The sequence below is a fragment of the Equus przewalskii genome, chromosome 7 (genome assembly GCF_037783145.1).
Source record: "Equus przewalskii isolate Varuska chromosome 7, EquPr2, whole genome shotgun sequence".
NCBI classification, from domain to species: domain Eukaryota; kingdom Metazoa; phylum Chordata; class Mammalia; order Perissodactyla; family Equidae; genus Equus; species Equus przewalskii.
The window spans coordinates 1,372,851-1,398,689 of record NC_091837.1 but is presented as its reverse complement, the minus strand read 5'-3'; the positions used below and the strand labels follow the sequence as shown (position 1 = coordinate 1,398,689).

The 25,839-nt window shown below is 46.2% G+C and overlaps 1 protein-coding gene across 1 annotated transcript; it reads right to left on the bottom strand.

Annotated features, from left to right (window-relative positions):
* Positions 1–376: 376 nt before the first annotated feature.
* On the bottom strand, positions 377–17,858 carry ZNF74 (zinc finger protein 74). The gene is made up of 5 exons (XM_008510474.2): positions 17,386–17,858; positions 16,900–16,985; positions 7,092–7,212; positions 6,545–6,640; positions 377–5,498 (listed from the first exon to the last, which is right to left on the bottom strand). Exons 1-5 carry the CDS (start codon positions 17,417–17,419, stop codon positions 3,790–3,792), a joined length of 2,046 nt encoding a protein of 681 aa, XP_008508696.1. The 5' UTR covers positions 17,420–17,858; the 3' UTR covers positions 377–3,789.
* Positions 17,859–25,839: the final 7,981 nt, after the last annotated feature.

The window sequence follows — 25,839 nt, the reverse complement described above, 5'->3', positions numbered from 1 at the left end:
CCTTCTATTTTGCCATTCCACTATGTGTGGATTTTGTCCTCAATTGTCTCGTGGGTGCAAGAAAGCTATACCTCCAGGCACTGCATCCAAGTTCCAGGCAGGAAGGGGCATGGGAGGAAGAAGGAGCAGTCCTATCAGGAGAGCAGACTTTCCTCAGATCTCTAGCAGACTTCCATGTGAGCCTCCTCAGTCAGGGCTGGGCTGTGCGGCCACCCCGGCTACAAACAGTCTTAGAGGGCAAAGTGTTTTGAGGTGGACACACATTGGTCCCCCACCTCAAACAGAGTCTGCCATAGATGACTAACGGCCCAATGCGGAGTGCTGCTCTGGAAGTGCGAACCGATGTGGGTCTTAATAAGAAATAAAAGGCTATCCATAAGAAAAGGTGAGGCAAACTTTTATTTCCAAGTGATATGACTGTTCACCTAGAAAACCCAATAGACTGAGAAACTGTTAGACTGTCTCACAATAACTCAGTAAAGTTGCTAGGTATAAGATAAATATACAAAAAGATAAATACGATCAATAGTTGTTCTAAATATTTTATAACAGAAAGACCTGATTTACAACCCCACAAAATTAGAATGAACTTAATAAATTTAAGAGCATATATGAGGAAAACTGTAAAACGTTTCTGATGGTTAGAGGCAGACCTGAATGAACCGTTGTCTACTGCACTCTTTGATGTGAGGCCTTGATATTGTATAGAACTCTATTAATTCTTCACAAACTAGCAAATTATAATCAAAATGCCAATGAGATATGCAGGGGCATGAAGAGGTTGAGTTCCAAGAAAATGAATCCTGGGTTACCTGGAAGAATAGATGGAAAAAGCAAACAACCTTTAAAAAAACCTACTAAAAATGTCGTTCTGGTCCTACCATATATTAAAGTAAATTACAAAAAGCCAGGTCTGCAGAACACTGAGGAATGCAATTCAAGCATGATGCAGGGACCCTGGATTTCACATCCCAACTAGAGGGACTTCAGAGTTAAATGTAAAATATGGAACCAAAACAGGACTTAAGGAAGGGGCTTTCCAAGGGCGAAACATAAAGAAAAGGGGAAACATAAAATGGAACAGACCTAATTACACAGAATTTGAAAACCTCTGTACATTAAAAACACATTAACAAAGAGAACATGAGTGCGCCAAGGCGGTGTGGGGGGGGGGGGGAGGGTGTGCGTATGTAAAAGAAAGGTAAAAAAATCTGAACCAATAACATTCCCAATGTATGAAAATGGTAAATAGAACAAGTGAGGAGACGCTGCCGAGCGCTGGACATGGGGGCAGGGAAGCGAGCAGCATGGCGCCGGGTGTGACCTGGGGTCCCCGGCAGCTTCGCCGCACTCCTGGCCTGCGACCGCTCACGGCACGTCTCAGCATGTACTCAGGAAACAATCACAGACGGGTCCCCAGCTTTGTGCTCCAGAATCCTTTACAGGCATAATCTTGATGTGCAACAGTAAAGGAGCAGATAAGATGATGTCACCAATGTTCTTGAAAAATATTTTATAACACGGAAAATGCTCATCATAAAATGTTACATGGAAAACAACAAAAATGACATGCAGAGTATGAATCCAGTTTTGTTTTAAGAGAAAAAGCACATGTGTATGTGCATAGAATAACCCAGAAGAAAACCCATCTCCAGGTCATGACCCATGAACTGATACTTAGGGTCCTTCTTATTGTTATAATTTTCTGATTTTTTTTCAAATTTCTTTGATATACACATACTACTCATATAATCAGAAAAAAAAAAGTTTATATGTAAATAAAACATCAAGACTCCAAAGGAAAGAAGGGCAAAGGGCACATTCAAATAATTTGCAAGAATAAAGACCCACAATAAAACCACTTCTGCTGGTCGCCCCCGTCAGTCGGCAGAGGTGCGCGGGAAGCACCAGGTGCCACCGTTAGCCAGGGCATCACAGGGCAGACGGCAGGTGTGTCGGGCCCACAGAGAGGTTTCCATTTGAATTTCTTTTCAAATAAGAAAAATGAATATGATAACAGCGAATCAAGCCTAGATCATATTTGTCTTTTACCAACACAGTTGTAAAACAGAACTTTTCCTGTTTGTCATAGAGGAAGAGCCCTGGGGCCCACATCCTGCCAGGCCAGCTCATGGACACTGCAGAGGAAAAGACTGGAGCGGCAGGTGCCCAGGAATGTCACTGTGTCATCACCGTGCCCTCAACAAGGACTGTGTGGACCTGGCTCTGACTAGCGCCTCCCCAGGACACGGATGTGCACGGGTGTTCCTACCTGACGAGAACTGCCAATTGGCTTCTTTTTTTTTTAAAGATTTTATTTTTTTTTTCCTTTTTCTCCCCAAAGCCCCCCAGTACATAGTTGTATATTCTTTGTTGTGGGTCCTTCTAGTTGTGGCATGAGGGACGCTGCCTCAGCGTGGCTTGATGAGCAGTGCCATGTCCGCGCCCAGGATTCAAACCAACAAAACACTGGGCTGCCTGCAGCGGGGCAGGCGAACTTAACCACTTGGCCACGGGGCAAGCCCCCCAATTGGCTTCTTTGCAATGAAATGGTATTACTTTGTTATCACCCGACCAAAAACATACTCAAATGATTCCGTAAGCTGCTCATTTCCTTTCTCTCAAAATTTTCACTTCTAGAAATCTACTCTAAGAAAACACTAAAGACGTATAATGCAAAAAGACGTTCTATGAAGAATGATTTACAATAGTGAAAACACGGAAACAACTTCAGCATATTCCAACAAAAGAATATCTAATGGAATACTATGCCTCCATCTAGAACTATAACTCCAAAGACAGTGCAGTTACTTGGGAAAAAGTTCTGCTATGCAGCTAAGTGGGGGAAAAAAGATAAAAAGGATATATACACTATGTTTAAAGTAATGTAAAAATGCAATATGAAAAAAGCAGAAGGGAATGTATCAAAGTGCGAAATGCAGTTTTATTAAGAATTAAGGGCATATTCTTTCCTTAAATCCACATTTTCTGAAATGTGGTATTTTGTCTCCATAATTTTAAAAAGCATACTAAAAGCACTTCATAAACTATAGCATCTATACAAATGTAAAGTACTGTCACTCAGGAAGCAGCTTATACTTGCTCCCAGCTGTGTGGAAACACCACCACTCCCAGCTGAACAGGGCTTTCCATCTCTGCAGAGAGCAGGGGCTGGGTCTGCGTGGAGCAGCTCCTCCCGTGGAGCTGAGCTGTGAGCTGAGCTCAGTGGGGTATGGAGAGGCCCCACAGGGCAGCCTCACTGGCCTGGGGTCAAGGCACGCTTCTAGACACATCTTCCCAAAACCCCATCATCTAAGATTATTCTCCCCTCCTGGAACAGAGTAACGTTCCCTTGGAAGTAATACTGTTCATAATTCTTCTGGGGTATTTTTTATTATTATTATTCTAAACATTACAGTTTACAGAGGAATTCCTGATTGAAATCACGCCAGGAGCCTATCTGAGGCCACAACAATTGACATAGCTTCTTTGTATCCGCAGGAAAGATCTATCGCCTTGTCAGTGACTTCCGACCCCATCAAGGAAAATAGGACGACAGGACATCCTCAAACGGCCCTCAACTCTCCTGGCTTCCAGTGTCGCCCTTCCTGGGGGGTGACGACCTCCAGAAGAGGTGTCCCAGCAGGAGGGAGATCTGCACGCGGGCTGGAAGGCAAGTCGCAAGCATCTAGAGGGACGGGTGGCCCGCACATGTGAGCCCCTGTGCTTTCCCTGCTCACCCTGGGTGGGGACAAGGCTGGCTACCATGATGATGACAAGCGTACCAGGTCAATTTCCAGGTTTGCTGCCCAGGGGGAAATTCCTGCTGACCGAGGGCTGAACCACACACAGGAGCTTTGCCACATCCAGTGCATCTATGGGGTCCCTGCCACTCACGCCTGTGCCCTCTGCGCCCAGTGCATCTATGGGGTCCCCACCACTCACACTCGTGCCACCTGCGCCCAGCAGGCCACCAGGCACGAAGTAGGTGCTCAGCAGGTGCTTGTTGAGCTGGAGGGTGAAGGGCTTCTCCTCGCTGTGCGCTCGCTGGTGCTCGGTGAGGTGGGCACTCCAGGTGAACACTTCGCCACACTCGTTACACTTCAACGGCTTCTCCCCGGAATGGACTTTCTGATGCTTAATGAGACAGTGGTTCTGGCTGAAGGCTTTGCCGCACTCGCTGCACTTGTAGGGCTTCTCCCCGGTGTGGATCCGCTGGTGCACGATGAGGGAGGAGTGGCAGCTGAAGGCCTTCCAGCATCTGCTGCAGTCGAAGGGCTTCTCCCCGGTGTGGATCCGCTGGTGCACGATGAGGTAGGAGTGGGAGCTGAAGGCCTTCCCACATTCGTTGCACTTGAAGGGCTTCTCCCCGCTGTGGATCCGCTGGTGCACGACGAGGTAGGAGTGGCAGCTGAAGCCCTTCCCGCAGTCAGTGCACTTGAAGGGCTTCTCCCCAGTGTGGGTCCTCTGGTGCAGGGTGAGGCGGGAGCGGTTGTTGAAGGCCTTCCCACAGTCACTGCATTTAAAAGGCTTGTCTCCATTGTGGATTTTCTCGTGCACGGTCAGGGACGAGTGGCAAGTGAAGGCCTTCCCGCAGTCGTCACACTTGTAAGGCTTCTCTCCCGTGTGGATCCTGTGGTGCCGCGTCAGGTGCGTCCTCTGGTTGAAGGCCTTCCCACATTCGCCACACTTATAGGGCTTCTCCCCAGTGTGGACCCTGAGGTGCATGTTAAGCAGCGAGCTGCAGCTGAAGGCCTTCTCACAGGCACTGCACTTGTAGGGCCTCTCGCCCGTGTGAATCCTATGATGCACGTTCAGTGATGAGTGACAGCTGAAGGCTTTCCCACACTCGCCACAGAAGAAGGGTTTCTCCCCCGTGTGGATCCTCTGGTGCTCGATGAGGTTGGTGCTCCACGTGAAGGCCTTGCCACACTCGTTACACTTGTAGGCTTTCTCCCGTGCATGCCAGCGCCGGTGGAGGGTGAGGGAGGAGCTCTGGTGGAAGGCTTTCCCACATTCGCTGCATACAAAAAGACCCTCCCTGGTGCCAGCACCCTGCTGCCTGTTTGCAGATGGTTGTCTTCTCTGCTCACTGGACTTGCAAGAGTTTCTCCCTGTGCACATTCTCTGGTGCTGGGTTATAGCCTCACTGGACTGGAAATTCTCGACATGCCTGTCAGGAGAGTCTGCTTCCGTAGGAATGCTCTGCAGGGCAAAGAGTGTGCACCTGAGGGGAGAATCCTTCTCAGACGTCTCATGTCCCTGCCAGCGCCCCTCTGTGGAAATGTCCCCAAGGCTGGTGGGTGCTCGCCTCCAGAGCACAGCTTTGTGTCTTGACACAGCAGCCGCCAGGCCCTCCAAGGCCCGCCCGTCACCCAGACTGGGGCTGTGGAGACTGGACCCCGCCAGCTGCTCCCTGATCAGCTCCTGAGATGGCTCTTCTCTGTAAATGCCCTGCTGTGGAGAAGACTCCTCCGTCTCAGACCCAGGCTCCTGTTCTGTAAGAAATGGAAAATGCGATTTCCTGTGAGCAGACACTGGAACTCAGATTTGCAATCTGACCCGGGGATGCAGATAAGCACAGGAGAGACAGCAGTGCCCAACAGAGTCGGAGAGCTCGAAGGCAGAGAGCCAAGAGGTGCACACCCAGGATGAGACAGGCCAGCAAGGAGGAAGGAAGAGCAGGGACAAGAAACAGGGACAAGAGCCACCGGAGAAGCCAAGGGAATTTCGAAAAGAGCCAGGTGGCTGGGAAAGGAGCAGAGTGCACAGGCCTGGCAGGCAGATACAAATGTCCCACAGAGATGTCTACTGAGTGACAGTGTGTCAGGATCTGGGAGGCACTGGGTGTGAACACAGGGTAAATTCAAGTCCAAAAACAATAAAGTTTCCATCTCCCGTGGTGCCAGAAGGGAAAGCTCTCCCCACCTCTCTCCTCAGCATTTCCTTCAGAGCACTCGAGACGGTCATGGCACTCTCTGTCCCTGAGATGCACACGTCTCTTCAAAAGCTGAAGAATCCTCCTGCCAGCTCTGTTCTGGGAACATCTTCCTCAGAGGCGTTCCCAGGCAGCTCCCAGAGCCACCTCCGTGAACTGGGGAGGACAGCGAACCGTCTCCCTGTCTCTGCCAGTCCCCAGGCTGACACTGCCTTCTCAGTGAGTGAAGCCCTGACTCCAGGTCCACAAACACTCCCCACCCCTGCTCTGCCTCATTTCTCTGGGCTCCAGTGAACAATGGCCCTTTGCTGAGTGTTTCCACGCACACAGGTGTCACTTCTGCCTCCCACCAACACAAGGCAGACAGCTTTGCCTTCGTTCACTGCTGTATTCCCAGCAGTTCCTGGCACACAGGTGGTGCTCAATGTGTGTGTTGAAGGCAGGAGACAAGGGAAGGTACTAGAAAGGGCACTGAGCAGGTGCACATGGAGCCAGGGCAGTGGACTGTAGAAAGAAAGCAGAGCCACGATGGGAGGGCCGCAAAGGGCCATGGGAAGGGGGCCTGGGAAGTGGGGGCTCTACATCCTTCCCGTGTCCCCTGCTCACCTGGACGAGCTGCTCCAGGGACTTCTCCGGGTACCTGCCACGGCTCCTCGCCTCGTTCCAGGTGGGAGATAACGTCTGGCTTGCAGACCGGAGGCCCTGCTCATGGGGAGGAAGTGGTGCAGCTCTGTGTCCTGTGGCTTTCCAGAACCGGCCGACAGCACAAACAGCCCCAGGAACAGCACTGGCCAGCACTGAGAGGTGTGTGCCGTCCCCAGGGACGGGATCTCAGACTCAGAACTCAAACTGGGACATGTACTCTGAGGACCCCACAGGGACCGACGTCCCCTTCTAGCTCCTTTGGAAAGCTCCGGGGTAAGATGGGCTTCCAGGACCCCCTCCGGGCCCCACCTTGGAGCCAGCCACACCTCCAGACAAGGATGCAGGTGGCATGGCTGAGCCCCGCCACGAGAGCGTGGGGGTAGAGATCACAACCCCAGCATCCTGCAGAGCCCGGCCCCAGGGTGGTTGGTGAAGGGAGGCTCAGCAATACCCGCAGCATGGCAGAGTGCCCAGACTGCAGACTCTGAGCCTTGGGGAGCTGACTTACCCAGGGAAAGAAGGTTCTGGTAGTTCTCCAGCATCACATCTCGGTAGAGGGCCCTCTGAGGGGAATCCAGCTGGCCCCACTCCTCCTGGGTGAAGTCCACGGCCACATCCTTGAAAGTGACCTGGAATGACATGTGCGTTCTCATTCACCCAGGACAAGAGTGATTCAGACTGTTCATGGTTCCAAGGGAGCCACGCATTGACTGAGACCTTAGGAGTAAAGGGTTAACCTCGGTGACCTCCAGAGCGTGGAAGGCTGTGCTGTAGATGCCATCTGTCATACAGCCCCAACGTACATACCACAACTGGGCGGGGAAGCGCCATGCGGACCCCAGCCTTCTGGACCAGGAGGGTCCAGCTAAGTGGGCAGCCCATGTGTGGGTGGTGTGGCAGGCATGCAGGCTGCTGTAATAGGTTCTGGGTAAGATGCCATGTTTCCTGGGGTCAAGAATGTCAAACTTATAGAACTTGAAAGAATAATACAAAGAACTGAGAAACCCTATCAAATTTCACCACTGCGAAAGGACTCAAGCCCAGGCAGGAAGCCATTATTACCCCTAAGGAAGGAGACCCTGCACTTATCAACATGTCCTCTGACCAAGGGAGCTGCTCCAGTCCTGCCTGCCTGTCCCCTACTCCTTCCCGTTGGACCCCCTGCTCCCTTGCCTTCCCTGGGCCCGCGTCCCAGCCCATCCCACCCGTGTCCTGTCCCCTCCCTCCCCCAACGCCAGTCACTGATTGTGGGGTAAGCTCCTGCACCCTCAGTCACCCCAGTTCCAAGTAGCATGAAAGCCCCAAATGACTCCACCTGTTCTTGAACCTCAGGCTCTTCTGCCGGCTGGCCAGGGCTCCCCACCTGCTCTGGTGCCTCCAGGCTGCCGCCCTGAGGTCCCCATGCTTGTCACGCTCCAGCCCCACTCTGGATCACTACTTGCCAGCAAATAAGCTCTCAGGACTCGTCAGGGCTCCGACCTCAGGCGGCAAGGGTGAGCAGGCTGTTTTCTAAGCAGCTGCTGACTAACTGCTCTCTCTTCCAGGATGCCAGGGGAGCCTGGCCCGAACTCTAGAGAGCGCTAACTTCGACACAAGAATGAAGCAGCCGCCGACAGAGGGAGGCCTGGTTCCCACCTCATAAGGGTTCACTGGGGAGTGACTGGTGTGGGGCCAAGCTCCCAGGGACCAGCTGGTTCTCCGGAAGCCCTGGATCCACATCAGCGCCCAGAGTCAGGCAGGGGGTGCAGACCGTCACGCCTGGAGATGAAGCCTCCTCCTACCAGGAGCCTGCCAGGGAGTAGGGAAAAGCGGGGACGCCCTCTGGGCTCACTGGAGCTTTGACCTTTCGTTTTAAAAGTGGCTGATACTTTTAGACTGTTCTCAACATTGCTGCAGACTGAACCGTGGCCCCAGCAATTCAGATGTTGAAGCCCTGACCCCCAGTGTGACTGCACTTGGCAATGGGGTCTGGAGGAGGTAGCTGAAGTTACACGAGGTCCTAAGGGTGGACCCTAATCCGACAGAACTGGCGTTCTTCCGAGATGAGGACGGTGGCGCTCTCTCCCCACTGCACCCCCGCGGGAAAGGCCATGTGAGGACGGGGAAAGCGGCCATCTGCAGGCTGGCAGGAGAGCCCTCACCAGGGATGGATCCCGCTGGCACCTGATCTTGGCCTTCCACCTTCCAGAGCTGTGAGAAAATAATTTTCTGTCATTTAAGCCCCCGAGTCTGTGGTAATTTGTTATGGTGGCCCTGAGCTGACTGAGACAAACGTCAACACGAAACAGTAAGAGAGACGAAACGACCCTTCATACCACACACAAAACCAGCTCCAGGTGGAACAAGAACCTAAACGCAAAGACTCATGGGAGACAATTCTGTAAATCCCTGGGCGGCAGAGGCCACCAGCATGACAGGAAACCCAGAAAGCATGAGGACAAGATTGATATTTGCTCCATGGAAGTTTACATTTTCTTCATGAACATTGAAAAATCACTAAGAAAGAGAAAAATGGGCATAGGATATAACCAGATAATTCATACAAGACTTGCAAACAGCTGATGAGCACACAGGGAGATGCGCAATCTCACTAGACATCCAGAAATGAAAAATACAGCAGCAAGAGACCATTTCACACATTGCAGGAGGCAAAACATTTACAGTCTGAAAACACCAAGCATGGGCCGGTCCATGGGGAAACCGGATGGCCTTCCGCTGCTGCACAGGTGGCGGGGGACATCTGCTTTGGCAAGCAATTCTACCGTCTCTAGTAGAGAGCCTCTTTCCTGAGCCTTGTTCACTTTGAGATTCCCACCCAGCCCAGAGTGACTGAGAAAACACTGGAAACAAACTGCGCAGCAGTGAAAGGAACAGGCCTAGCTAACCTGTCCCCATGGGGAGCTCTCAAGAGCACAGCAGTGGGGACAAAGGCAGGTTGAGGGACCCAAGCCCAGTGTGGCACCCTTTACAGAACCATCCAGAAACACACATAGTACCGTGTGGCGTTTATGAATACTCAGATGCGCATCGAGTTCCACCATCCAGCGAATGGGCACAAGCTCTGAGCCCTGTGACTGGTGGACTCCCCACTCCTGCTTACTGCTGTGTGTGTGGGGGTGGCTCAGTTCCCTAGTCTATAACATGAGATGCTGACAGTAAGAATGCCACTGATGGCAGTGAGGACTCAGTGAGTCACAGCCATGTGAGAAGTGCCAGCAGTGTTTGCCGTGCCGCCATCTCTGGTCCTCTCACAGACGGCGGAGGGCAGGAGAGGAGGAGGCAGGGGAGGACGCAAAAAACACTTTGCCTTTACCCTCAATGTTTTGTTTTTCTAAAATGGTCTAAAGCAAATATGACAAAATTTGGACATCTGTTAATTTTTCAAAGTAGGTACATAGAAGGTTGTTATTACTGTTTCAAATGTTTCAAAATTTTAAAAACAAGAAAAAGCCATTCAAGGAGGAGGAAACACAAATTTCCAATGGACTTGTAAAAAGATGAATAATTTTTGTCAGGAAAATGCAAATCAAAACAAAAACAAGAGGCCAGCCTGGTGGCGTAGTGGTTATGTTCGCATGCTCGGCTTCAGAGGCCTGGGGTTTCACTGGTTCGGATCCTGGGCGCGGACATGGCACCGCTCGTCAGGCCATGCTATGGTGGCGTCCCACATAGAAGAACTAGAATGACCTGCAACTACAATATACAACTGTGTACTGGGGCTTTGAGGAGAAAAAACAAAGAAGAGGAAGATTGGCAACAGATGTTACTGGCTCAGGGCCAGTCTTGTTCACCAAAAATTTTAAAAAGCCATAGGAAAACAAAAATAAGATAAATACTTTTCACCTATCAGGGTAGCACAAATTAAAACCTGATGCCCGGCCATGAGGAAGCGCTTGTGGCAGGAGTAGGAACGGCTCTACCCTTTTGGATATTTACACCAAAACCACAGGAGTTCCTGCACAGAAGGACGCAAATGCATGGTTGGGTCTTGCAGCACTGTACTGACCCAAACTGGCCACCACGGCTTAGGACAGCTGGCTAAATTAGGGCACAGGTATCCAGGCAGACCATGAAGAACGCAGCTATCCAAAGGAACACGGTGCACATCATGAACACGGTGCACATCATGCCAAGTGAAGGAAGCCAGACAGAGAAGGCCACAAATTGAATGATCCCGTTTGTATGAAATGCCCAGAACAAGCAAATACAGAGACACAAAGCAGATGCGTGGTTGCTGAGGGATGGAGGGGAGGGGGAAGAGGCGGGCCTGCTAATGGGCAGGGGTTTCTTTTTGGGGTGATGAAAACGGTCTAAAATTAACCATAGTGATGGCTGTGCCACCTTGTGAACACACTAAACCACTGAACTGTATACCTGAAAAGGGTGGACTCTGTGGTACGGGAATTCGTCTCAACAAAACAAGGGAAGCACTAGAATGTGTACAGCATGATTCCATCTCGTTTAAGCTCTGATGTCTGTCTATGTTCAAGTTTGCTTGTGTGAACAAGGAGGGAGAGGTGGAAGATAAACACCAGTACAGAGGACACTGTTTGTCTCAAGGAAACGAGATCGTACATGCAGGCAAAGAAGGAGATTAAAAGGCTGTGCTGAGTAACTTGTTACAAAGCAAATATTGTTTTTGGAAATTTAAAAAAAGTTGTTTTCAATGAAGAAGGAAAATCAAAGCAGAGCAGGGATTAGCTTTATCATTATGGCCCAGCCACCCAGCTTCCTTGAGCCTCAGTTTCTCCAGCTGTAGCATGCAATGGGAACGATGAGGCTTCCCCCAGTTGAAGAGGGAATGAAATGGGGTAACAGTATGCCAGTCTTGGATACCAAGGAAAGGGCCCAGTGTCTGTCAGCCCCCAGGTGGCCATCTCCCACCCCGCTGGCTGGGCACACCAAGAGGTTGGAGACCCAGTCCCTGGCTCTCTGAGAAGAGAACAGCCGTCCAGCTGCACACAGAGCTCTAACAGGGAAGCCTGCTGTCTCAGGCAGGAGAGGAAGGGTAGACCACAGGAGGGCAGGCAGGGGCACAGAACTTGGCAGCAGAAGGAACTGAGGTTGGAGGGGAGCGGGGCTAGGGGGCGTTCTGACACTGCATGCCTGGGGAGCTCCGGCAGTGTGGCAGGCCGCAGTGGATGAGGGGCGTCAGAGCAGTGGGTGGCGCCGCTGTGGCCAGAGTACGAAGATGTCTACCCCAAGGTCATGGTGTTTGTATTCCACAGCAGGCAAGACAGATGGAAGGCAGGAGGGCGGGACACGCACAGCTTCTGAGCATGGTCCAGAGGTGTCAAGAAGCAGCACAATAACAGGGTTCTGTTATAATAATAGGGCTTCCTGCTCTGCTCCCAGCCACACAGGGATAACAGGGGCCAGATCTGCCCTCTTACCTCAAACAAGTAAACTGGGCAAGATGTATGAAATAACCGTCCATCTCCAGACACTGGACAAGGGACAGCACAGAACAGAGAGCCCTGAGAGAAGGGAGACAAACAAAGCGAGGCTCACAGCTGTCTCTCCTCCCCAGCAGGAAGCAATTCCAGACTGCAGTGCTGGGAGTGGGCGCCCAGACAGGGCCTGCGGTCTGAGGGGGGCAGGACGCAGAGGACAGGGTTTGGGGAGACCAAGGAGGCTAAAATTTGCAGGGCAGCATGCCAGAGCAGAGGGAGCTGCACAGACTCAGAACTCTGGATCCACTCGAGACTGATTGAGGGCTGAGGCGTGTGTGCCCGGGAGGAAACAACCTCCAACCAGGGAGAGAAACGGCAGAAAGAAGGAAGCAGAATGATCATTAGAACTCGCACGGTGCTGGGAACAGTTTGTGTTTTGACTGGCCAGAGTGGTACGTCCTTCTGCTGTACAGGGTGCTGAGCAAAGTCCCCAGAAGGGCACTGCTTCATCGACGAGGCAAAATTAGCCTGAGACTGGAGGCTCATTTGGACCAACCTTCGCTCAACCTGAAAGCTAGCCCTGAAAGCCTCACCAGTACCACGCAGCTTCCCTGCATCCCAGAACAAACCCCACAAAGGCTGACGGAAGTCCAAAAGATCCACCACTCAACAAAGGGAAATTCACTCCAGCATCCAATCAAGTAACTGAAAGGAAAAACAAGTTAACAGAATCAGAGGAAACAAGAGTATAGTAAAACAGTGTTTGTTTACCTCACATGAAGGCATTAAGAGAGAAACAGAAGCAAAAAAGACACAAGATACATAGAAAAGAAACAGCAAAATAGCAGGTGTAAATCCAGCCATATCAATAATTACACTAAATGTGAATGGTCAAACTCCAATTAAAAATCAGAGATTGTCAGACTGAATAAAAAAAAGTAAGACTCAACTATATGCCAGCTACAGAAACCCACTTTAAAAACAAACACAAAGATAGATCAAAAGTGAAAGAATAGGAAACTATATACACTGCAGACACTAATCAAAAGAAGGGTGACATGACTATATTAACATCAGACAAAGATTTCAGAGCGAGGAACATCGTCAGAAAGAGATCCTTTACAAATGACCATTATTACAGTATCAATTCATGAAGAGCTCACAACAATCCTAAATATAGATGTTCCTACTAACAGAGCTTCAAAATACATAAAGGAAACATCTGATAAAACTGAAAAGAGAAATAGAAAAATCCACAATTATGCTTAGTGATTTCAACAATAATCTCTCTCAATAATCAATGGAACATGTAAGCAGAAAATCTGTAAGGATATATCATTCAACTTGACTTAACTGACATTTACAGAACACTCTAGTCAACAAGAGCAGAATACATATCCTTTTCAAGTGCACACAGAACATTTACCAAGATAAACCACACTCTGGGCAATAAAGTAAGTCTTAGTAAATTTGAAAGAATTCAAATCATACAAAGTTCCGTCTCTAACTACAACAGAATTAAATTAGAAACCCATAATAGAAAGATATCTGAAAAATCCCCCAAATATTTGGAAATTAAACAACACACTCCTAAATAACTCATGGTTGAGAGAAGAAACCACAAAGGAAATTAGAAACTATTTTGAATTGAATGAAAATGAAAATACAACACAACAAAATTTATGGGATGTAGCTAAGGCAGTGCTTAGAGAGAAATTCATAGCATTGAATGCTAAAAGGGGAAAGAAGAAGGGTGCCAAATCAACACCTAAAGAAACCAAAGAAACCAAAGGAAAGGAAGGAAATAATCAAGAGTCACAAATCAACAAAATAGAAAATAGAAAAGCAACAGAAAAAATCTGAAATCTTCATTTTCTGAAGAAAATGACACCAAAAGATGGCTCTTTGAAAAGATCAATAAAATTGTTAACTAAATATATATTTAGAACCAGCCCTGATGGCCTAGTGGTTAAAGTTCGGCAGCCTGGGTTTGTTTTCTGGTTGCTGAACCACACCACCCATTTGTCAGTTGTCATGCTATGGTAGCAGCTCACATAAGAAGAACTAGAAGGATTTACAACTAGAATATACAACCATGTACTGGGGCTTTGGGGAGGAAGGAAAAAAAAAAGAGGAAGATTGGCAACAGATGTTAGCTCAGGGTGAATCTTTCCCTGTAAACAAATAATAAATAAATAAATAATAAAATTAAAAAGAATTCCTCTTTAAAACAGAAAATAAAACAAAACATATATTTACTATCAGACTCAGCAATTCCACTCTTACATTTATCCAAGAGAAATTAACATGTCTATATTTGTAGTCAAACATTTATAGTAGGTTTACCTGTAATAGCCAAAACCTGGAAACAACCTAAATGTCCACCAGCTGGTGAATGGAACAAATTGTGGAATAGCCATACAATAGTGTTATGGGCTGAATTACATCCTCTAACTTCATGTGTTCAAGCCCTAACTCCTGGCACCTCAGAATGTGACTGTGTTTGGAGATGGGTCTTTACAGAGGGGATTAAGGTAAGATGAGGTCATTAGGGTGAGCCCCAATCAAACAGGACTGGTGTCCTTAATGAAAGAAGAGGAACTTTGGACACAGACATGTACAGAGGGGAGACCATGTGAGGACACAGGGAGAAGGCACCATATACAAGCCGAGGAGAGAGACCTCAGAAGACACCAACCCTGCTGACACCTTGATCCTGGACTTCCAGCCTCCAGAACTGGGAGACAATGCATCTCTGTGTTTAAATCACCTAGTCTGTGGCACTTTGCTATGGCGGCCCCTGTAAACTAATGCAAAAGAATATTACTCAGCAAGAAAAACGAACAAACTACTGATTCCCCTAATAACATGGATGAACTCAAGCATTATGCTAAGAGAAATGTCAGAAACAAAATACTACGTACTATGTAATTCCATGCGAAACTCTTAAAAAGGTGAAATTATAGTGGTTGCCAAGGAGCCTGGGGAGAGGAGTGACTGCAAAGGTACATGAGGGAACTTTTCGGTGATGGAAATGTTTGATATCATGATTGTGGCGCTGGGCACACAACTGTGTAAACTTGCCACAACTCATCAAATCCTATACTTAAAACTGGAGAACCATATTGTATATAAATTATACCTCAATAAACCTGATGCCAAAAAACCCACTGGATTTCAAGGTGGGGGTGAGGACACGTGCTGAGAACATGCCCATAACTGAGGCACACAGGGATGAAGCACAATGATGGCAGCACTGGCAGAGGGAAGGAGAAAAACCGGGCAGAAATCAAGCTCCAGAGACATCAGAATGCAGTGCTGGCAAGAGGGGGCCATCGGAGGCTACGTGGCTCCAGTGTGTGTGGGGGAGTTAACAGGCCAGAACAGGTTGGATCTGAGCCTTGTAGAGGCCCTTTGGGGGGGGTGTTCCCAACCCACTGGGAGAAGCCCACATCTGGTGTGTCTTCATTCTGCCAGATGGGAAACAAAAAGCCCAGGGGTGTGTGGGAGAATCAAATGCAGATGTGGTAATGAAACTAGGAGAGAAGTCAGAAGAGACCTGGGGGATGTCCCAGGAGAGCGGAATCATTGACCATGAGTGTGAGTGAGACTGCTGGGAGTGAAAAGTGCTCAGGAGAGTGGGACTAGTTACTCAAGGATCTAAGAAACTGATGTCTTAAGAATAACACCTGTGCACAAGAAAGGTGCCACCTCTTTGAGGCAGTCAGTCACATGTGTGCACACATGCACACTTTTGCTGAACCATTTGAAGATAAGTTGCAGACATCATGGTATCTCACCCTATGTTCTTCAGCTTGTAGCTCCTAAGGATATTCTCTTACACAATCACAGTGCCATTATCACACCCAAGAAATTCAACATTGATACAACATTATCTAAGATATAGTCTACTTTCAAATTTCCTCAATTGTCCCAAATTTCCTTTGATGGAATTTTTTGGATCTATGACTTATCACGGATCATGGATTGCATTTCACTGTCACGTCTCCTGAGTGTTTTATAGAACTATAGAGCAACTCAAACATTATGGAAGCGAGGCACATCTCACGATACGTGTTCTACAGCATCCCCACCTTTCTGTAATCAGACCTCTTTCAAGTGGGAGGCTAGAGAGAACCACAAAATCCTAAAAAAGTCAAAGGAGCCTAAACCCCCCAGACCTTTTCACTACCCCACACCTTCCTTATCAACGGTACCCTTCTAAATACTCTGATGGGTGGGGGTGTTTTAGGCGGTAGAATAAAATGAGGAGCAAACCCCAAAGTCTGTAAAAGGAGGGGTTCGGGCTCCGCTCAGCTGCAGAAGTGGCCCCAGGACCGATTCCTTGCTGAGCCCTCAGATCTCCTAAACAACCAGGTTTTTCCATGAAGACCCATGTTAGGAGCCTGGTGCAGAGGAAAAGCACACAAGGACGCACCCTCTACCATCACTCTGACCCCAACGCTGCCATGCAGCCCCTCCTTCAGCTGCTCCATACCACTACCTGATTCCATCCCAGCAGAAGGACCAACTGCCACAAACATCCCCTGGGTCTGCATGTACAGACGAGCAAGTGATCTTCTGGAAGCTGTCACCTACTTGGAGGGTTTCTCTAAAACCGGTCTTCGGAGCTCCTGGTACGACGCTGGGCATTCAGGTCCCGGGAAGCTGACCCACCCTGTTGGACTGAATCAGGCTGGAAGGGACATTCATCCTGACAGCACACATGGGGCGCCACCCGGACTTTTCAACCAGGGCTGTCCCCTCGCCCAGAGCTTCCTGAGGACAGGACAGAAGGCTCCCCGGTGGCGGGGGTGGGGGGGAGGTAGTGTCTGGGTGACTGAAGATCCTGGGCAGGGGAAGGAAGGTCCCAAACCTCTTCACAAAGGACATGGCCAAAAGAAAGAAACAACAGCCACTCACCTCGGACCTGGCTTCCAGGAGACCCTGACCCAGTGTATCCTCTGGATTCTCTTTGAGGGCAAGAGCACGGTCCTGAGAGGACAGAGCTGGGAAGGAGAAATGAGTGACGCAGGGCTGGTCTGCCCATAGCCACCAGCCTAGCCAAAGCCCACCCCACCCCGGGCGCGGGGGAGAATCAGTGAGGAGCCAGGAACGGCCCGCAGGTGGGTTCGGGAGGGAGCTCCATTATCTGGCACATTCTGAAACAGCATCAGGGCTTAATTCTGCCACTCCATGTCTCAGACACTCCAATTAAGGAGGAAGAACACTGCCATTCCCTTCCTCTTTTCAGCATGCCTGAGACAGTGGGAACACGGGGATCTGTGCACGGGGAAGAGGCAGGAGGCCCGATTCTGCTGGGTGCTTCGGAGAAACGAGCCTCACCTCTCTGAGTGTCAGTCTCAAGTGCAAATCCACAGCCCCACTGACTAAAAGAGCCAACTGTACCTGTCTCCCGGGGTTTCGAGGCAGGGGTCTCCATGGCGCCCCTCGGCAGCGTTCCCTGGAGGCGTGGGCACCTCTGCAGCCTCCCGGGCCCCAGGCCAGGCCCAGAGGAGCGGGTGCTGCTCCTGGGGCTCAGGGACAGCAGCCTGCAGGGGAGCCCCCTGCGCCCCCTGCGGTCGGGGTCAGGCAGGCTCGGCAGGCGTCCCCGGCCCCAGGCTGCGCTCGCGCCGCATCCCCCGCGCCCCACGCAGCCGCCCCACACTCCGCCAGGGGACGCGCGCGGGGCCGGGGCGGGCCGGGCTCAGCTGCCCGGAGCGGGAGGGCGCGGAGAAGGCCCGCAGACAGGCCCCGGGCGAACCGACACACCGACCGACCGTCGGACGGCTGCGCGAGCGAGCAGACCAGCCTCCCACAAAACGACACCGACCGCCACAAAGGAGCACCTCTGCGGCCGCCACGCGAGAGTGCGCCTGCGCGGAGCGGACGCGAACCACATCTCCCGGGAAGCTTTGCGCCGCTCTGGCGGCGGACTCCGTTTCCCAGAGGGCGTCTGGAGCCCCGGCAAAGACCCGACCCGGACAAGCGTGTGGCACAGCCTTCTGGGAAGTGTGGTTCCGGGGCCAGCAACCGTGTGGCGCCGCTCTCTCCAGACTCCACCCCTTGCTGCAGAAGTATCTCAAAATCTAACTGCGTTTGTGTGTGTGTGCGCATGTGCGTGTGCGTGTGCGTTTGTATCCATCCTCGTGCTGGGCCGCTGTGTGTGTGTCTCCCGGTGGTGTCAGGTGTGCCATCCATCTTTGCAGGAAAGGCTCACGCCTCTGGCCCTGGGGATGCTGGGAGTGGTGGGTTGGCACCTGGGACCCCCGCGGAGGGAGAGCTCCAGCCCCGCTGTCAGGCCCCAGGAACTCGAGAAGGAGGGTCTGGATGGTGGCCCAGCTTTGACACAGCACTCTAACATTAACACAGTGATGACGCCAATAACAATTAATATTTACTGAGCACTGATGGCATGCCAGGCACGTTTCCAAGGGTTTGACATATTTATTCTGGCAGAATGCTCACAATAGCCCAGTAAGGTTTGGTAACTATTACCCTCGTTTTCTAGATGAGGAATCTGGGGCGCAGAGAGATAGAGTAACTTGGTCCAGGTCACACAGTCAGAAGGAGGTGGAGCTAGGTTGAGTAACTCCAGAACCGAAGTTAATTACCGGATTTCTACTTGACTGTCACTTGACTCTCACTTGACTCCTGGGTGGCAGGACTCGCGTGCTGAGTGCACAACCCGTGTTCAATAGCAGACCCAGGACAAGAGCCTGAGAGGGTGTGGGACTTTGTGCACCTGAGCCTCCCAAGTCCAGTTGTGAATCTGTGAGTATTGTGACATGTGACTGTTGCCTTACAGGCTGGTCACTGTTTGAGTCTTTGTGTATCTGTAAATCTGTATGTATTTATGTCTCGATGGGTGTAACAGATCAAGGTTAGTTTGTATGTGTGCGCACAACCACTCTACGTTCATTTCTGACTTTGTGTGGCTCTTGCCTTACATTTCTCATCTGTGTTTGATTGTGTGAGTGTGCCTCTGAGAAAGAGTGTATGCATGCACCTATGCACAGGTGAGTGTGTGAGCCTGTATGTGGCTGCTGCCTAACAGTTCCGGTGTATGACTGGATATGTGCATGTGTGCAGGCTTCTGTACGTGGGAGTGTAACTTGTATGCACCTGTGTGCTTGCTTGTGAGTCTGGTGTGATTCTGTGTGTTTACATATAGCTGTTGAATTACAGGTCTGGTCTGAGTCTATATAAATACATGTTCGTGTGCATGTGTGTATGTCTCACTGTGGTCACACAGGTCTGAATGAGTTAGTATGTGTACTTGTGCATGTGCCCTTCTGTATGTTCTTTTATGGGACTGTTAGTTTCTGGTTCAAAGGATCATCTATATCTGATTGCCTGGGTGTGTTCTGTGTACAGTATGTGTATGTCTTGTACAGGTCAATCTGTAGACCTGTATGTGTGTGGATGTTCTCTCACAATTCTGATTTGTATCAGGGTGGGTATGCACCTCTGTAAGTTTGTGGGACTGTGAGTCTCATAGGTCCAGTAGTGACTGTGTGTCTGTATATATGGCTCTGTATGTCACTCTGTGTGTGCGTGTACCCACAGGGCTCATCGGTGTGTGCATCTTTGTATATCTGTGCCTATGTGTACATTGTATGTCACTGTGGGTCTCACGGATCTAGGTGTGTGACTGTGTAAATCAGTACAATCCCAGGAGTTGTATTGAGTGCTCTGTCCACTCGCATCTCTGCCCACCAGCCCTGGAAAGTAACAAGACAGTAGCTACAGGGAGGTATCTAGCCTACAATGGAGTGGATGTGTGGGTGCTGTTATTCCTGTGTTCTGACTAGAATTCTGGAGCTGTGAAAGGGATTTATTCAAGAATACTTAGCGTAAGATTCTCACTTAGAGAGAGAGAGGCCCCAGGTCACTTTCTGACCTCTGAGTTCCCTATCCACGTAAAATCCTGAGGGATGATTAGCAGAGCTATGTGAAGTTCCAAAGAAATATGAATATTTATAACACCCTAAAATGGCAGATTTAAAAATGTGAGGTTTTAGAGACCAAAACACATTAATAACGTCTTACTCTGTTACTTATTACATTAAATTTTTGGTGTTACAACCTAAATACATGTTTCAATAATGACAAAGTAGTTGTATCAGACTATCCCTCGTGCCAATGACAATTATAAGCTTGCACAGAGGAATAGGTCTCAAGCAGAAAGCAATAGTCTTAAAGGGCTGACAACTGAGAGGTCAGAGTGTAGGGTTTCCAGATGGTTCTAAATTGAGAGGGAAAATCCAGGAACAGAGGCTGCCAAATAGGGATAAGCCTCAAAATCTGTATAAAAATTCCCCTTAAATCCTTGAGTGACTCCTAAACTGCACAAGACTCCAAGGACGCAGGGGAAAGATCAGTTGAAAGACTAAAAAGCTGAGTGGAGATTTCAACAGTTTTGCATTCAAATCTCACCAAGGGATTTATTAGATACCTGGAGCTTTCCATTGGAACCCCAGAGGATAAGAACTACAGCCCCAAGTTAAAGGATGTACCCAAGGACTAAGGGCAAAATTAAAAGAGACTACCTAAAAAGCCTAAAACCAAACTTCCACAGGGTCAAGGTGAATAATTTAACTGCCTACTTGAATGAACTACTGAATACTCTTTAGAGGAAGATAACAGGATCCAGAACCACTTCAAAGCATGATGCACAATGGCCGATTCAAAAGAAGAAATTACTAGACATGCAAAAAAGCAGAAAAGTATGACTCATAATCAAGACAAAAAAGTCTATATAAGGAAACCTAGAGATGACTCAGATGATGAAATTAGCAGATGAAGTGTTTAACACAACTATTATAAATATGTTAAAGAATTTACAAGAAAAGATAGGCAAAACAAATGAATGGATGAGGAATCACAGCAGAGAAATAGACCCTTAAAGAGAACCAAACTGAAAAATTCATTGGTAAAAACAGATAAGTAGAAATTATCCAAACTGAAACATGGATAAAAAAGAATGAAGTGGGAATAAAAAGAAAGCAGAACAAGTCATCTGAGATCTGTGGGACTATATTATGTGGTCTAACACAGTGGCTTGCCAACATTTTGGTCTCAGAACCCCTTTACATGCTTAAAATTGAGTACCCCAAAGAGCTTTTGCTTATGTGAGTTATGTTTATATTTACTGCATTTAAAATTAAAACTGAGGACGTTTAGAAATATTGATTAATTCACTATAATGACAATATGCCCAATGCATTGTATTAGTTTCCTAGGGCTGATGTAACAAAGTAACACAAACTGAGTGGTTTAAACAACAGAAATTTATTGTCTTATAGTTCTAGAGGCTAGTAGTCAGATTAAGATGTCAGCAGGGCTGGTTCCTTCTGAGAATTATGAGGAAGAATCTGTTTGATGACTCTCCCGCAGCTTCTGATGGTTTGCTGGCAATCTTTGTCAATTCTTCACCAATCTCTGGTTCATCTTCAGGTGGCATTCCTTTGTGTATGTGTCTAAATTTCCCCTTTTTATAAGGACACCAGTAATATTGGATTAGGGATCACCCTAATGACCTCATTTTAATTTGGTACCTCTGCAAAGACCCCATCTCCAAGTAAGATCACATGTTCACATACTAGGATTGGACCTCAACATAAGAATTTGGGGAGGGCACACAAACCATAACTCACATTAACATAAATAACTTCTTTTTGAGGAAGATTAGCCCTGAGCTAACATCTGCTGCCAATCCTCCTCTTTTTGCTGAGGAAGACTGGCCCTGAGCTAATATCCGTGCCCATCTTCCTCTACTTTATATCTGGAATGACTACCACAGCATGGCTTGACAAGCAGTGCCATGTCTGTACTCAGGATCTGAAGCAGCGAACCCTGGGTCACTGAAGCAGAACATTCAAACTTAACTGCTGTGCCACTGGGCTGGCCCAACATTTTTTTAATGGAATAGAAACTCTACATTTTCAAAAGAAAAGAAAAGTAGTGAAAAGAATAGCACTATTTTACAACCTTTGCAAATCTCTTTAATGTAATAGAAGACAGCTGGACTCTCATATCTGCCTCAACATTCAATCTGTTGTGATATCACACATTGTATAGATTCTGGAAAACTACACTGGACACTCATGAGAGTGTTCTTATGAAAATATTTTTTTTTTCTGTAGACCTCCTAAGAGAGTCTTGAAGAACGCTGAAGGCCCCTACACCACACTTTACTTTGAACGTCGCTGATATAATATATATGTAATTGGAGTCCTAGAAAGAGAAGAAAGAATAGAGAAGAAGAATTATCTGAAGAGATAGCAGCTGTATTTTTCTCCCAAAATTGAGGAAAGACATCAACCCCAAAATCCAAGCAACTCAGTCAACCCAGAAAGGGTGAACAGAAAGAGATCACACCCAGTCAAACTACTGAACACAAGACATGAAAAGGGACAATAACAACAAAAAGACACATGCCATTCAGGGTGACAATAAGAATAATTACGACTAACTTCTCAACAGAAACCATGGTGGCCAGAAGACAATTAAGTGAAATCTTCCAAGTGCTGTAAGAAAAAAAACCCTGTCAGCTAAGAATCATGTTCAGCAAAAATTATTATCTAAAAATAAAAGGCCGGGCCATCCCCAGTGGCCTAGTGATTAAGTTCCATGTGCCCTGCTTCAGTGGTCCAGGTACAGTTCCCAGGCATGGACCTATACCACTCGTCTGTCAGTGGCCATGCTGTGGCAGCGGCTCACATACAAAAAAAAAAAAAAATGAAGTTTGGCAATGGACATTAGCTCAGGGCGAATCTTCCTCAGCAAAAATAAAATAAAAATAAAAGGCAAAATAGATAGGGATATTTCAGAAATTCAAAACCTGAGAGAATTTGTTAAAAGCAGTATGAGAAATGCCAAAGGAAGTCTGGAGGAAAAAGATCTCAGATAAAAATCCAGATCTTCAGGAAGGAATTGATATTACAAAAAGGGTAAATTTGTGAGCATGTGCAAAATGCTATTTTTCTTAACTTCTAAAAAATCTATGGATTGCTTAAGGCAAAAATATAATAAAATATTGTAGGGCTTTTAACATATTCAGAAATAAAATAAATGACAATAGTAGCATAAAGGGGAGTAAATGGCATTTTAGTGTAATACGACAATTTTCTTTAAAGTAGTATAATATTAATTTAAAGTATACTGTGATAAACTAAAAATGCTTATTATAATGCAATGGCTAAAAAATATACAAGAGGCAGAGTTAAAAAGCCAAGAAATGAGATAAAATAGAACACTAAAAATTACTTGATTAACCCAAGAGAAGTTATAAAAGTTGAAGCAAAGGGAACAAAGAAGATAAGAGATAAAAAGATCACAAAGAGTAAGATAGTAGACATAAAGTCAACCATTCCAATAATTACATTCAAATTAGTGGACTAAACACACTATCTAAAAGGCAGAGGTTATTTGACTACATTAAAAAAGGAAAACAAGATACAACTATATACTCTTTATAAAAGATGCCCTCTAAATATAAAGGCATAGAGACATGGAAAGGAAAAGTATGAAAAAAGATATCGTGTGAAAAACACTTGTCACAAGAAAGCTGGAGCGGTTATTAATATCAGCAAAAGTAGACCTAAAGACAAAGAGTATAACCACATATTAAGAAGGACATTGAGTAATGATAAAAGACCCACTTCATCCTGAGGACATAGTAATACTAAATGTTTATACTGTATACTTAATAATACAGCTCTAAAATATATTAAATAAAAATTGACATGAGTAAAAGAAGAAATAGACAAATCTGTGAACATCTGAAGGAGACTTGAACAATTCTCTCTCAGTAATTGATAGAACAGGCAAGCCAAAAACATAAGAGAGAAGAATTAAACAATACTGTTGATCATCTTGACCTAATTGCATGTATAGAGCACCAGACCAGACAACTGCAGAAAACACATTCTTTTCAAGTTTGTATTATATTATATTTATTATATTATATGTTATATATTATACATCAAGATAGACTATTGCTGGCCTGTTAAACAAATTTAATAATCTAAAAAGGATTTAGATCATATAGAATATGTTTTCAGACCACAATGGAATTAAATCAGAAAGCAAAAGCAAAAAATATAACTAAAGTATCCCCAAATATTTGGAAATTAAATACATTTATAAATAACCATATGTCAAAGAAGAAATCACAAGGGAAATTAGAAAATGTTTTTAAGTGAATGATAAAAATACATTTCAAAATTAATGAGATGCTGCTAAAACAGTGCTTAGAGGAAAATTTATAGCTTAAATTCATATATTTGAAAAGAAAAAAGGCTAAAAATCATAATTTAAGCTGCTAACTAAAAATAACAAAAATTAAACCCAAAGAAAGTAAAAGAAAAGAAAAAATTTAAGAGATGAAATCAGTGAAATAGAAAACAGATGAATAACGAAAATCAACAAAGCCAAAAGTTGAATATCTGAAAAGGTGAATAAAATTGATAAACCCCTGTAAAACTGATCAAGGAAGAGAGAAAACACAAATTACCAACATAAAGAGTAAAAGAAGAGAGATACTTATAAATACTTTTGACTTAAAAAAGATAATAAGGGAGTGTTATTAGCAAATTTAACAACAAAGTGCCAACAATTTGACAACTTAGATAAAATGGTTAATCCCTTGAAAAATGTAATTTACCAAGACTGACACAAGAAGAAAAAGAAAATCTGAATAGCCCTATAACTAAAAAAAGAAGGAAGCAAAGAAGGAAGGAAGGGAAGAAGGAAAGGAGAAAGGAAGGAAGGAAGAAAGGAAGAAAGAGAGAAATAAAACCCTGGAATTTAAAACTTTCTTAAAAATAAAATTTCAGGCTCAGGTGGTGAATTCCATTAAACATTTAAAGAAGAAATAATGCCAATTTTACAAAAAATATTCTATAAAATAAAAGGGGAGGGAACACTTTCTGGCTATTTTTCAGAGGCTTAAATAATCTGAATGCCAAAACCTGACAAGGACATTACAAGGAAAGAAAATTACAGAACATAGATACAAGAAAACAGATGCAAAAGTCTTAAACAAAATATTAGCAAACCCAATCCAGCAATACTTAAAAAAGGATAATATATCATGACCAAGTGGAGTTTATCCAAGGAATGCAAAGTTGGTTTAATATTTGGAAATCAATCAACTTGATTAGCCTAATGAACAGAATAAACTATTTAAAATTTTCTCAGCAGATATAGGAAAAACATTTGATAAGATAACACCTTTTTTATGGATAGAAATTGAAAAGCTCCTTCCAAATTTTTAAAAGAAAAGCAAAGGGCCAAGAATAGTTCAGATAATTTGGAAGAAGAATAAAGTTGAAGGAGTTACACCATATGATTAAAAGACTAAATACAAAGCTGCAGCAGTTAAGACATGTGGCATGTGCCTAAAATAGACAAATAGATCAAAGGAACAAAATATGAAGCCTAGAAAAGACTCACACATACAGAGTTAACTCATATACCACAAAGTTCTGATGGATCGTCATGGTGACAGGAAAGTCTAGTCAACAAATCATGTTGGAAAAACTAGATAATCATATGAGAAAAAATAAAAAAGAACTCCTCTACCTCACAACATACACAAAAATTAATTTGAGATAGATCATAGACCTTAATATAAAAGCTAGAACCATAAAGTACCGTGTTTATCCTGAATAAAATAGAATATCTTTACAACCTTGGACTAGACAGATTTCTTATGCAGTACACAAAAGGTACTAACCATAACATAAAAGAAAAAACTGATAAGGACTTTGTCAGACACAAAACTTATGCTCATTAAAATATTGTATCAAAAAACTAAAACAGTACGTGTTGGCAAGGACCAGAGCTCATCCTTTC

Coding starts and splice junctions, on each gene's coding strand:
- ZNF74 (XM_008510474.2), bottom strand. CDS start 17,419: ATGGAGACCCCTGCCTCGAAACCCCGGGAGACAG. Junction 16,986..17,385: donor CTCGAAACCCCGGGAGACAG/GTACAGTTGGCT, acceptor TCTCCTTCCCAG/CTCTGTCCTCTCAGGACCGT. Junction 5,499..6,544: donor CCCTGGAGCAGCTCGTCCAG/GTGAGCAGGGGA, acceptor CATTTCTTACAG/AACAGGAGCCTGGGTCTGAG.